This window comes from Cottoperca gobio, chromosome 19, assembly GCF_900634415.1.
Source record: "Cottoperca gobio chromosome 19, fCotGob3.1, whole genome shotgun sequence".
Taxonomy (NCBI): domain Eukaryota; kingdom Metazoa; phylum Chordata; class Actinopteri; order Perciformes; family Bovichtidae; genus Cottoperca; species Cottoperca gobio.
The window spans coordinates 1657501-1671845 of NC_041373.1; the positions used below are offsets into that span (position 1 = coordinate 1657501).

The 14345-nt window shown below is 39.1% G+C and overlaps 1 protein-coding gene across 3 annotated transcripts in view; it reads left to right on the top strand.

Annotated features, from left to right (window-relative positions):
* Positions 1 to 14345, top strand: part of LOC115024937 (RNA binding protein fox-1 homolog 3-like) — a 72708-nt gene that overhangs the window by 44151 nt on the left and 14212 nt on the right. For all 3 annotated transcript variants that reach the window (XM_029456836.1, XM_029456835.1, XM_029456837.1), the window contains 4 exons: positions 7074 to 7206; positions 8260 to 8299; positions 8445 to 8509; positions 12859 to 12937. In XM_029456836.1, the coding sequence (XP_029312696.1) occupies positions 7074 to 7206; positions 8260 to 8299; positions 8445 to 8509; positions 12859 to 12937 (317 nt within the window). The remainder of the gene's footprint in view (positions 1 to 7073; positions 7207 to 8259; positions 8300 to 8444; positions 8510 to 12858; positions 12938 to 14345) is intronic.

The following is a 14345-nucleotide window of genomic DNA, read 5'->3' on the forward strand; positions in this document are numbered from 1 at the left end:
AGTAGGGCTGTCAAGCGATTAAAAACATTAATCTAATGAATTATAGCTTTGTGAGGAGTGGGGGAATTTACACGAAAATACCTACAAGCGACATACCCAAAGTAAATTGAAAGCTGCTCTTCAACCATTTGCACCAGCTGCATGATTTTGGTCTCTTTCAAAAGATAACTCTCTTGTTGTTCTTGCAAAACATTGAATAATCACTCCAAGTGCTTCTAGCACTGAGTAATAGTGGCCTGAATATAATGAATTTGAATAAAATACACTCCGCCTGAAGTTTGTTGTTGAAAAATATGCCTGAAGATGGGTATAGCTGGTAGGTATGAGCTGTAAAACATAATAAAAACATAGAATCAAGTGTTATGAAGTAAAACTTCCAATTTCAGATAAAAGGGATAAAAACTTAATTTATTAGACATATTTTTCTAAGAGTAACACCAGGCGTACACAAACTGTGCATGTGTACATATTATAATATTTATTAATAAAATATTATTTGTATTTGTAACACACATTCCCTATTAGTAGTAATCACACAGAGTAAGTGAAGTATAAACAAATGTTTTTCTAATATTTTTATGTTTTTTTTGTATTTTCTTCTGAACAATAAATAAATATAATTTTGAAAATAAATGTTATTTTATAAAATCAAACCATGGGAAGTGACGCATGTACGAACAAGGCGTTCATTGTCTATACTCATGAAGGTTGTAAAAAACCCATCTAAGCTCTGCTCAAATGAAGTGTCAATCTAACGCTAAGAGCCCGCGCAACAACCAGGAAGTGTATGAACCACGATGAGCGCATGAGATATTAAGTTATGACTCTTTATGATCACACAATGTAAAAATCGATCAGCTGATTTCATAGATTGCAACACCTGTTCATGGGCTTTTATCGATGTGACGATGTTCACGGTGGATATCTTTTTACCGGAGACGAACGTGTGGACATCTGGCAATGGCTTATGAGCGTCCTTTTCAAAATATTGCTGAAAAGAGGATATTTATGAGACTTTATAGGTAAGTGGGCTCAAAGTTATGATTTTGATTTTGAGTGTACTTGCTAGTTTGAGGAGCTGATTGTACCTGCTGTTGTGATTTTCATCTCAATATCTAAATAGACGAGATTCTAAGCTTTCCAAAAATAAAAAAATATTTTTTTGCAAGGTGCTGTCGGAGCAAAAGTTAGGGGCATCTAGGAGCGCGATTAATCTGCGTTGGGACCCAGGGACTTAGTGTTTTTAAAATCATGTATGTGTAGTATTTCTTTTTTTTCTAAATTTGCTCTGCACATTACAAAAGACATGTATGGAAGCCTATTTCCGCCAGTAAAAGAAAAATTTAAATTATGAGATACTAAGTCATAATTATGAGACAAAAAGTAATAATTATGAGATATTTTACACAACAGACAAGCTAGCAGCTTTTTGGTGTAAGTTCTCCTATTTATCTTGACACGGAAATGGATTGTGAGCACATTGAGGACTACTTTAAGCGTGGATTTACAACAGATGAAATACTCCATTTGCTTGCTGATTCACATGGGGTTGAACTAAGCAAGCATACCCTTAAAAGAATTTTGAGCAGGAAGCAGCTGTGGCGTCGAAAGAATACAACTGATATAGCTGAGGTGGCAACTTTCATTGAACAGCAACTGGAAACATCTGGTCAGTGTCATGGTTATAGATGGATGCACCAAAAATGTTGGTTACATGGAATTGTGACTGACATAGAAACAGTGCAAATACTGCTGCAGTTATTGGATGGTGAAGGTGTTGATCTGAGGTCAAGAAACAGACTGCGAATGCGCGTTTACCACAGCTGTTGTCCAAACTATGTATGGCACATTGATGGCTACGACAAGCTTAAGCCATTTGGAATTGCAATCAGTGGATGCATTGATGGGTTTTCCAGAAAGATGATATGGCTTGAAGCTTACAAAACAAACAATGACCCAAAGATCATTGCTGGCTACTTCATTCATGCTGTTATCAATGCTGGTGGGTGCCCTGCCAGAATCAGACTTGATTTAGGTACAGAAAATGGCCATATGGCTGAATTGTAACAGTTTTTGCATTATCCTAGGAATCAAGCACAAACCGACAGTGTCACCTTTGGTCCAAGCACTGGAAACCAGCGTTTTAAAAGATGGTGGCTTTACCTTGCGCAATGAGTGTGTCCAGTTTTGGATAGACCTATTTGACAAACTGAGAGAAGATGGTTACTTCTCAGACAACTTCTTGGACAAGTCCCTGATCCAGTTCTGCTTTCTTCAAACAGTACAGGTAGATGACACATTATGAAGTGAAGAACTGTTGAATGTGTTGAATACTTTTTTAAAGCCACAAATTAATGTGTACAAAGTCATTTACTGTGTTCCCGTGTAGAGAATGAATAATACGTTATTTTTCTAGACAATTAAAACAATAATGTGGGTATTCAGTGTAGCTCTTTGTCAAAAAAGTAGGGCTTTAAGAATTGTCCAGTGTAATAATTTGCATGCATAACAATCTAAATGCCCATTCTTATTTACGGAGTTTATCCACCACATTTTTAAATCTGTGAAGATATAACATTAGTTGCACGGCTGAAGTACATTATAGGTATTAATATGATTGTGCCAACCTACTATATTACTAAAAAATAAAACTCTCAAATATGACAAACAACTTATCTTAAAGCAATAATCACCAATGCTCAATATTTAACACATTCTGACTGACTGAATATTATTTGCCTCCTAGAAAGAACTTAATGAGGTTGTATTGACTTGGAACAACCACAGAGTCCGTCTAGTCCATAACTCACGATCACCCCATGGACGTCCCTCCATATTGCAAGCAGTCCCTCATCTGCACGGAGGCAGAGAGTGTTTGCACTCTGTGGACCTGGCGAAGGTTCAAGTCTGCCTTGACGAGTGTGTGTTCAAGGACTTCCCATGTGATGAAGATGTGTTCCATATTTGTGTGGACCTAATGTCAGAGTATAACCTGAAATTAACAAATGATGTGTCTGAAACCATTGACCTGTACATCCAACTCAGACAGCTGATGAACAATGAACTAGATCAAGATCATTAACTTTCCTGGGCTAGTGTCACAATTTATATTTCATATTATATTATATTATTATATTTGGTTCCTGTTTAATTTCAGGACAAATTGAAATATACATACTGATTGCAATTGTCAGAATTATAATATGCTTTAACCTGTGATGATAAAAATATAAGTGTGGCTGTTTGAGACACATCAAATATGTACCAAATATTTTCAGTTACCAGTCTAACAAAATAAATTGACACACAAAGTCATGTGTTAGATTGACTATGTTGATGAAGAACAATAATCTTCTTCACTCTTTCTCTCTGATTGGCCTGTTCCTGCCACACATCCATGGAGGGAGGTATGGATGATTCCAAAGACAGCTCCAGAGAGAGAGGCAAGGTGTCATCAAGACTGGAGTACTCCATCTGAGAAATGCTTTCTGTGTGGAACGTCACAATGCCACTATCCTCTAAAGCACCGACATGAAGCAATGTTTCATGTTCTGGCAAACTAGACGCATCAGTGGAGTTGACTGTGGTGTAAATAGAAACACTGTCACTGCTTGCATTTGCAGAAATGGTGCTGTTTCCAACAAAATTGACATCTGAAGTATTTATCTCCACATCGTCTGTTGCAGATGTGTCTGCAGAGAAGTGATACATGTCTGGTCCGTCATGTGTCTTTTCACCTTCTTGAGCAGTTGCATCACTATTGTCTTCCACCAGATTGATGTCACAGGCAATGTCTCTCTTCTTGGTTGTTAAATAGAAACGTAAGAGAGGTGATTTTGTCTTTTCATACAGTTCCTTGACTGTGATATTATCCTCTAACTGAAAGTCAGTTTAGTCAATGTCAAAATCAGTAAGGTTCCCCTCTGCATTTTTTCCATCTGGAAAAAACAACTGCACAGCCTTTTCAATTAGGTTCTGTTTTTTACTGCCCTTCATTACACTCTCTTTTCTGGTTCCCCCACCCTTTTTGGTGCTTACCTGAACAAATTCCCCTTCTCTGAAATGCATCCATCCAAGTTCAATTTTTCTTTGATTCTTCTGAGCATTCTTTGGAGGAGTTTGAGGCTCTCTTTCAGACACATGATCATGTTTGTTTCTTGAGAGCCTTCCTCTAAGTCGCTCAAAAAGCTTTGTCTTGCGACTGCTGTGTTCTCTTTCCTTCCGTCTGCAGTATCCAAAAACAGCCAGTCGATCACCATAGGATGGCAGATACTCTCTCAGCTGGTCATCTGTCATGAGATGTATGACAATCAATCTAAAATTAAGAAATATTTCAAGTATTTTTAGGTCAAGTGAAAAAATTACAACAATGAAAAACCTGCATATACAGCACCGGATATTATTTACAAAGCTCTTCCAAAGTTTAGGGTTTTTTAATTAGTTAATTAGTTAGTTTATTTGTAAAATGTGAAAATGAAGCATTTCCTATATAAACTACCTTCTCCTGCTCCCTTCGCTGTATGTCTTCCTCAGGCACCTGTCGTGACCTTAAATAGTCACATAGCTCATACATCTTGTGACAGTTCAAAATCCTCTGTACCTCTGTTGAACAAAATGAAAGCTTCAATATAAACTTAAATAATTCTATTTAAAATCGTTTATTTATTTGTTTTTATTATATTTATTATATTTATTCAGCGTGTATATTATTGATCTTCTGATCTATATCCCTCTGATATGACAAATCCAATGCTTTAAAGTGGTTAAGGAGAAGTGTTCACTTTTGATTTTAGTGTGACACGGTTTATGACATCACTGAATGAAAAAACACCTGCAGTGACTAGTTTATTATTCCATGTTTGCCTTTATGTTTATGTATAGCCTAATACAGTGGTTCCCAAACTTTTTCTGCTGGGCCCCCCTTTTGTAAATAAGAATATTTTTTCGAGCCCCCCCTGTGAGCCCTGTCACAAACATGTCCATGTTATGCTAGCAGGGCGGCCCCCACTTTGGGAACCACTGGGTTAATATAACTCGTATATTGCACACTCCTGCCCGCATTAAACAGCCTCACTAAGTTCTAGATTCGCACGGTTGCCGAGATATCCATGGCCAATGAATGATATCCATGCTAACTGTACCACCTCAAGGTTTGCGAGGTGATGTCACTGAGAATAATCGCTGATATTAGCACTTTCAATAGAATAGCAAACTGAAAGGTGACAAAGGATGACAGTGCTCATGTACAATATCCGCATGACTTTTTAACCATTACCTTACACGTAGGCTACAATAATTAGAGGTGTATTGTAGCTGAGATAACACTTGCCGACTCTTAATTTAAGAGCTATGCTGATACAGTGGCCTCTGAGGAACATGAAGCAACTCACCGCAGCAATCGGCCTGTTTACACTGTTTTCATTAGTGATGTGAACCACAACACTAGAGGCATATTATAGTTTATAACAGGTATTTTCGGAGCTTCATGAACTGCATTGTTGTACAAACTGTAGTTTAGCTACAAAGACTGCTGATTAACGTTACAATTAGGCTATATGTACTATCTAACGTTTACAAAAGTCACCTGTAATAGTTACCTTATTTAGCACTGCATGTCGTTTGCATGGTGGGGGCAGCGAGGTGATGAAGGGACCTTTGAAGACAGCGCCACTGTAACGCATGCCCTCTTCTTATCTCATAATTTCGACTTTTGTATCTCATAATTATGACTTTCCATTGAGATTTTTTTTTTACTGGCGGAAATAGGCTTCCATACATGTATGCCCAGAATCCAGAATTATTGTGTGTTCAATTTTTGCAAAAATTGAATTTCCATTTACACACACCACTGTGGGTAATTAAAGCTTGGACTGTGTGTGTGTGTGTGTGTGTGTGTGTGTGTGTGTGTGTGTGTGTGTGTGTGTGTGTGTGTGTGTGCGTGTGTGTGTGTGTTGACTGAAGGTTGAACAGGGACCTTCAGCTAAACCAGCTCACATCAAATCACCATGCCACCCTGTGACTGTCGGGGTGATCCTCGTGTGTGTGTGTGTGTGTGTGGGTGTGTATGTGTGCGTGTGCGTGCGTGTGTGTGTGTGTGTGTGTGTGTGTGTGTGTGCATGATGAAGGATGTCCTTAGGCTGAATCTGACTCTCAAAACAATACAGGCCATCTGCTTTGTGTCCCTCCTGCCAAACATTGTGCCGACCTTCATGCAGGTCTCTGTATCTCTGTTACTGCCATCTCTCCTCACTCCCTCGCAGTGTTTAATCCTCGGAGGATTCAACCTCCAACCTACGTATCCCTCCATCCTTGTTTACGTTTTGCTATATCTTGTCAAGTAGTTCTTGTCAAAAGTTAACACATTAGAAACCTTAGAAAGTCTTGATTTAGGAACTATTTTAACTACTTTAATTTGTAGTAACATAATCAATCCATCACTTTTTTCATCTTTGTCGTGTCAAAATGATCTTCCATGTCCGTATATTTTATGTAAAGCGGTCTGTGAGCTACTTTATTCATTAACATGAACCATTATATCTTTAACAAGATTTGAGTCCTCCAACATACACAACATATGCAAGGCACGAGAGTGTTGTCCATGAGCATTCTAAAAGGCCCTAAACATTGAGATTTTGATCTCATAAATTGATAAATAATGTTTAGTATAGTCATGCTAGTGAAGAAAGTCAGTTTTCTGATATACTGTGTTTGGCCAATATTTTTCTTTTACTAAACAGATATTGTCTCCAGTGAAAATAATTCAAATGTGGTCCAGGACAATTTTACTCATGACCCAACAAATGCAGCATTACTTACTGTGTCTTAAGAACTGCTAATCCACTTTAAACCATGAATTCGTTGTGGCACCGGAGAACACAGACACATCATACAGACGGAGGGAGGGAATATGATTTATAATATTCACTCAAGAGTCGCGTTTTGGTTTTGGTCATTCTCAACGGCAACCATATTATTTTAATGTTTCAGAGTGATTTTATACAATGAAATTTAAATCACTGTGCTTCTTCCCACCTTTCTCTCTCTCCCTCTGTGTCTCGATGTCTTTCTCTCAGTGACCGGGTTTCCATACCCCAGTACAGGAGCAGCTGTGGCCTACAGAGGGGCCCATTTGAGAGGGAGGGGTCGCGCTGTCTACAACACATTTCGTGCTGCACCTCCTCCTCCACCCATCCCTGCCTATGGAGCGTGAGTGACTGCTCACACTAACTAACACAACACACACACACACACACACACACACATACACACACACACAGAATCTATTTGCGGTTAATTGTCTGGTTATAGCTAAGTAAGAGTTTCTAGCTCTGTATGATCATTTGGGGAAATGCACAGTTTTTGCATCCCTGTAACTTTGAGGTTCCTCGTGATGTAAATGTAATCACTGCAGCTGTCCATAGCCGTCCGATTGGACATCTGTGTGGAAACATGACATCCACCCAAGATTCAATCTTTGTTTATGCTCGTTCAAGATAGCATGGCAAAAGCCTCTGCAGGTTGCATGAACTACAAACGAGAATAAGGGCGTTGTGCATTACAGCAGTCCTCAATGCTGAGTGGATGCTTGAATCATGTACATCAAATCACTTGTTTATACAAAGCCCACATTTTGCTGCAAAAAATGGAAGTTATTTGCACACTGAAGAGTACAGCTTTGTGCCGACAAAAGCTTGAGGAAGTTCCTCCCTACCTTTAGAAAGTACGACAAATAACTAGAGCTGAGTAAGTCAGACAACATACAACAGCAAAGATACATTCTTCATTGTCCTGCCCCATGAGCTGTCTGTCTTTGTCTCTCTCTCTCTCTGTCTCTCTCTCACTGTCTCTCTGTCTGTCTTTGTCTCTCTCTGTCTCTGTCTCTCTCTCTCTCTCTCTCTCTCTCTCTGTCTCTGTCTCTCTGTCTCTGTCTCTCTGTCTCTCTCTGTCTCTCTCTGTCTCTCTCTGTCTCTCTCTCTGTCTCTCTGTCTCTGTCTCTCTGTCTCTCTCTCTCTCTCTCTCTCTCTCTGTCTCTCTCTCTGTCTCTCTCTCTGTCTTTCTCTCTGTCTTTCTCTCTCTGTCTTTCTCTCTCTCTCTCTCTCTCTCTCGCTCTCTCTCTCTCTGTCTCTCTCTGTCTCTCTGTCTCTGTCTGTCTGTCTATCTCTTTCTCTGTGCAATAACGTCACCATCACAGACGTACCTTCGTAACACAGATGCTGTACTTAATAAAAATGCCTTATGTTTGACATTTTCTGTCAACAGTGTGGTCTACCAGGATGGCTTTTATGGAGCAGAAATATATGTAAGTTATATGCATTGTTATTTATTCTTCAAAAAGTAATTTACTATAAGAATATTTGGTACTGTCAGCATTTGAGTTGTATTTACACCTTTATTTTGGTGGATCATACTTCGAGGTGGTATTGAAAACCTCTGTCTCTCCTCAGGGAGGGTATGCAGCTTACAGATATGCCCAGCCAGCTGGTACTGCTGCAGCTGCATACAGTGACAGGTATGTTGGCTGTAACTTAAGGGTACTCTTTTTACATTGGTTCAATTATATAAATATAAATAATAGTGATTATTTTTGCATTCAACATTTCTCAAACACTAACCAGAAACCAGGGTTGTTTTGGCTTGGTTTAAAAAAACGTATTATTTATATTATATATTAAAAGATATAATTTGCTCTAATCGAAGCAGGTACAAATATATGATAGAGGCAGAAACTTCACGCGTCATGTTGGTCGGCTCGAATGTGTAGTTGTTCAGCCCAGTTTTTCACTCTTTCTAGTAGTATTGTATTGTCAACTGTTTAAAAAGCAGCACTAAGATTCCAGTGCTAATTTGTAGTGTAGTATTTTCAACTCATCATGAGGAGCGCACAGTGTTATGACCTCTTTAATAATGTACACATTCTTCGCTTTGTTGATCCCGCAACAGAAAAGTGTACTGCTAAAAGGTTAACTAGTTGAAAATATTACTCCAAACTGTTGCCGGCAAAATATGTTCTGCATGATTTAGTTTACCATTGACTACAACCCTGGTAAGTATAATGCCACCTTACAACTGTTTTAAAATTAGTAGCATAGAATATTATTTTTGTTTGTTAAAATCTGCTGAATGCTATACAAACTCCATTGTTTAATTTAATTTTTTTAATTAAATCAAATAGCACAGGTACAGCAGGGGACAACACATTCCACTCAAAAGAATGGTGGAATAGTTCCCAGTGAATATTGAAAAGCATTTTGCTTGAAATGCCCACCCCTAGTACGAAAAAATGACACCTGCAGGGAAGATTGGTGCTGATATTATTACGTGTTACTTTATTCAAATGTTTAAACGTTCTAAGAACCACTCTTTTTATTGTGTCCACACCGCAAACTAGGAACAATCGTATTTCTTACAACATCGTTTTAAAGGACTCTTTTTGCTCTTATTTCGGAGTAAATACTCTCCCAGCACAAGAGGAACCATGAGTGACGTAAGTGTACGGTGAATTGTCGAACTGGTCAATGTAACCACCATTTTTAAAACAAACAAAATAACACAAAACACAAACAACAGCTCGTACCTAAAAAATGGAAGAAAACACAAATAAATGGACCTATTGTAATTCTGTATACAGCACTCCACAGAGGCTCACCTTTGATCACCTCTTGGACCTTGTACTATACCTTCCATGCCCCTGCACAGAGCTACTGCTCTCCTCCCTGTGCAACTGTCCTCAGCCTTCTGGGAGCCGGCAGCCTGCTAGTGATCCCTCCAGATCAAAAGTGTTTATAGAAAAACGTGTGTGTGTGCTTGTGAGTATTGTGCGCACCCGGTAATACGGCTGTCTAGGTGTGTGTGTGTGTATGAAGGTGCTTGGATAGCTAATCTTAGGGAGATTGAGCATGTCAGGCCCGATAAGAATCAGCCACAGCAGTAGCCTGTAGGCCTCCGATAATGTAAGATTTATCAGAGGCAAGGAATGAGCGGTGTGCTTGGGAGGATTATGAACACAGTAGAGAAGAGCTGAGGTGAGGGGGCACGTCTCTCTCCACAAGACTTATTTCATTCCTTTTCTTTTTCTCCTCTCAAACATCCCCTCTTTCTCACTTTCACTGTTATTCGTTCTCCCTCTGTGACTGATGTTTAGTGTATCCACTCTCTCCCGTTCCATTTCTTATAATGTGTCTCTCTCATTCTATTTTTTTAGGCTCTCCTGATTTAAAGGAAAGCCCAGGCAGTGAGGTGGAGTTGAGACGAGATGGGGTAGAGCCTGGTGGTGGTGGAGTTATATTTAATGTGGGATAAGGGAGGCATTATACAGCTTGGATGGCTGAGGTTCTGAGAGCCTCTGCCTCTATACTGTCCCTCTAGAAACATATACACAAACACACACACAAACACACACACACACACACACACACACACACACACACACACACACACACACACACACACACACACACACCACATTCACCTTGTCCTTTTTTCTCAAATAGCACTAGCACTGACCCAACCCTTTAACCCCCACACCCCTGACGACACTATATGTTTCGGGTTTCAGTTGTTAACTCTGCTGTGTAGTGTATATGAACAGTCTTTCTACATTAGCACTGGCAGTTCTTGTTTGCACAATGACTGGATTACTATTGATGCTGAATAAATGTCATTGTTCTATCATTTGTGTTTATTTCGGAACAGATTTCATATATTATTTCAACACAAAGAGTGAGTTGCACTGATTCCATCGTGTGTCAGATTAGACCGAGACTCGTCAAAAAATGATAGCGATTGATCACTGATGAAAATATTATTTGCAGCCCTAAACACCTTCCTCCTTTCATGTACTACCATCCCTTTCCCTCATTCTCCCTCTGTAACACATAGTCGTGTACCCCCACAGCCTCTTATCTTTGCCCTCCAGACCTACGTTGGCTTCCCTTTACTTTTAGAGGAGAATAAACAAACCAGACAGGAATAGAGGAATATAAATAAAGTAGTCTTGTGGCATCAGAGAAAGAGGGATGGAGAGTTGGAATGAGAAAAGAGAGGGTGTTGAGGGAGGGGATTAGTTCCAAGTCAGTGCTGGTGAAAAGACTGGAAATAAGCCCCAAGAGACAGACAGAGATACAGGGGGAGATGGCAGTTAGGGGGCACATAGATGGGAGGAGGAGAGAAGGAGGTGAATAAAAAGATGGCATAGAAGAAGGAAGGTATGGGACACCATCAGCGAAAAGAATTGTCTCTCTCCAAATGATGTCCTTCTTCTTTTTCATGCTTCAACCTTTTCCTTCTAAATATGTTTTGTCTTTACAAAGCCTTATATGTCTCTGCTTCACCATCTCAAAGGGTGATTTTATTTTTCTCATTTTTTTATCGCTTTGTTCATAATCTTTTGTGCTCTCCATTCAGCCATCTACTACTCTTATCAATCTGCCCATTTCTTTTCTTATCTTTCTCTCTCTTCTGCTTTCTCTGGCTGACGTTACTTTTATCGCAATCCCTCCCCATCATCTGGAAGATAAAACACTTGTCCCCTTTTTCTCATAAATTGAAACGAGTATAACAAATCATTGCAATCACACACTTTCACCTTTACAACGTACATTTATAGGGAGACATCGATTGCATTTTCATCCCATAGGCCTGTTCTTAGCGTGAGTGAAAGGAGGAAATGATTATAGATTTCTCTTCCGGACCCCAGTTAAAATCGACGACCCAATGCCTTATGTGTCTCATGCATACTCATTGTGGTTGGTTGGCACTCCCTCTCCATTATCAAACCTATTCAATCAAAGCCAACATGCACAAGGTTTATGTCTGGTGGTTGGAGTTGGGGAAAGGGGAAACAATTAACAGAGTATTTCCCAACTGATTAAATTCCCCTTGATTCAAAGAATCCATATAGTTTTATGTTTGGGGGGATAAGTCCAAATGTCACTCCGATCATGAATCTACTGCCCCATATACAAAAACTAACTCCAGAGCTGCCGAGCTGTCCTAACCTGTTAGGAGTTTCTAGCAGAATAACAAGTTCATACTCTGGGGAGTGGGGAAAATAAACTGTAGAACTCTAAATTTAAAATAATAATGAGTTTGTTCAAATAATAAAAGCATTAAAACTAATTTTGTTTTGAATGTAATCCCTCCACCTGGAACCATAGCTAGACCTGTATTACCACGTATAATTGGTTGTGGATGCACTGATCTATAACCTTTATTATTTCATTAGACAATAAGCTATAAAGTGCATATTACTTTATAAAAATATGTAAGTCAAATTACCACAAACTAATTGACACTGCATATGTGGTAGGTGATATTCAAGCATAGGAATATTGAATGGTTTCTGGGGCTGTGGGCAAAATGTAATAAGGCTACCATGTGAAGTCTGCTGTTTCCTACTGTGTGTACCTGAAGGGTACTTAAAGATAACAAGATACACACACAATTCAAAGATAGTGGAAGAAACAGGGGGTCAATAGGAGCCCACAGCCCCAATCTGCCCCCAGGGTCCTCTTGCAAGTTAATCTACCCCTACCTTGATGTTGCAGCCAAATGGACCAAGAAACTGGACCATGGGTGCAAACCATTGCTTAATTAGTATTGTTGTCAAGGCACATTCACATAGTTTCTAACTCATTGTCCTTTTCTGAGTTAGGTATTATGTAAATTTCTAGTAAAACATTCTAAAACAATTCCCTGAAGGGATACTGAACTGTAATACTTGATCTTTTAGGCTCTGATGTTTGCAATATATCCATAGATGGTGTATAGCTCTTGTCTTTCAAACATCTTGGAGAATATTAAAGTTGTCCAACATATTGTCATAGTAAATACTGTTTCTGCCTGTTTTCTCCTCTATAGTTATGGCAGAGTCTATGCAACAGCAGACCCATATCACCATACGATTGGTCCTGCAGCCACATACAGTGTGGGCACTATGGTGAGTCTGTTCCCTGTTTCTTAGCTGCTGACTGTCTGATTATTGTGCCAGACTGTATGTGGTATCATGATGAACTGGGGCTGGTGCAGCATTCTCAGCGCACTACCTGGACACATGGATGTTTAACTTTACAGGAGACCCATTTTACTCAAGAAAAGGTGTCCTGCACTATTTATGTGAACTACCTAACTAAATGAACTGCTAACTTTAAATTAATCATTTGAATCCGATAATTTGCTTACATGGTTTATTAATAATCTAAGAAGATCTTCAAACAAAATAGCCTATTTTTACTCTTCGACTTGTTGATCCTAGGACTTGTGTTTCCGTCTGAGAGACCCATTTTAATGTTTGATGTGAATCTTTGCCTCTTCAGTAAATGAAAAAGGGACATTGCCTTACTCTTAAACACTCCATTCAATTGTTTTGGCTGAAAGCTACTTGCTTGAAATCCAATTGAGACTGAGAATTCCTTCAAAGTCTCTTCAAATTTTGCAAAGGGACATAGTCGAATGGTTAATGTTTGTTTTTAGCTAGCTTTGCAGCTAACATCAAAGATGAAAAAAATATATTTTCAATGAAAGAAATAGAGCGCCCCAGAAGGTGGGGGAGAAACTGAAAGTACAATTTGTTTCATTTTGTGGGTGCGAGTAGGGACTTCCTCCAAAGATTAACGACCATCTAGTAAATGTTTCAACGTGCTACGGGAGATTAAAGTAGGAGAGAAAGATAAACCACAAAAGAAGGAAAGGTATGAGAAGGAGAGGGAGAATGAAAGTTCTGCAGCAGTAATTGCTGCTTGGTGCAGCATCTTGGACAAATGATATGAGAGTTGATGTCATGTGCTGACATGCTTGTGATGATGAAAATGGAAAACCCTACCACCTCCCCCATGTGTCCCCAAAACAACCCCTTTCCTCCCCTAGTGCAGCTGCTAGCTAAAAGCCTTCATTAATTACGAAATTTTTCCTCTTCATTTACTTAATTAAAACAGTGGTCTCTGTTTTTTCCTTATTACTTTACACTTTCTTCTCTTTTGTCTTCAAATTACTCCTCCCTTTTTCCCATCCTCCCATATCCGATCGCCTCACTATTAAAGTTTTTCCTAAAAAAATAAACTCAATTTATACCTCATACCTCACATTATAAACCTCAAACCAAACCTTATAAGACCAAACTTGTCAGATCTAGTTAATAATTATGCTAACTGTAACTGTAAATGTAGAATCATGGGTTGGATGAGTGAGTTATTGTACCCACAATTTCTCTTGAGGAGAATCATTTTATATCCTAATGTTCCACTCATCTTGCCTTGTGTGGTTATTGTCTCAAGTTGTACGTTTTGGTTACATTTTGATTAGTGGTTATTTTTGGTCCTGTGTGTTTAGGTCAAACTCCTGTGTGGAGT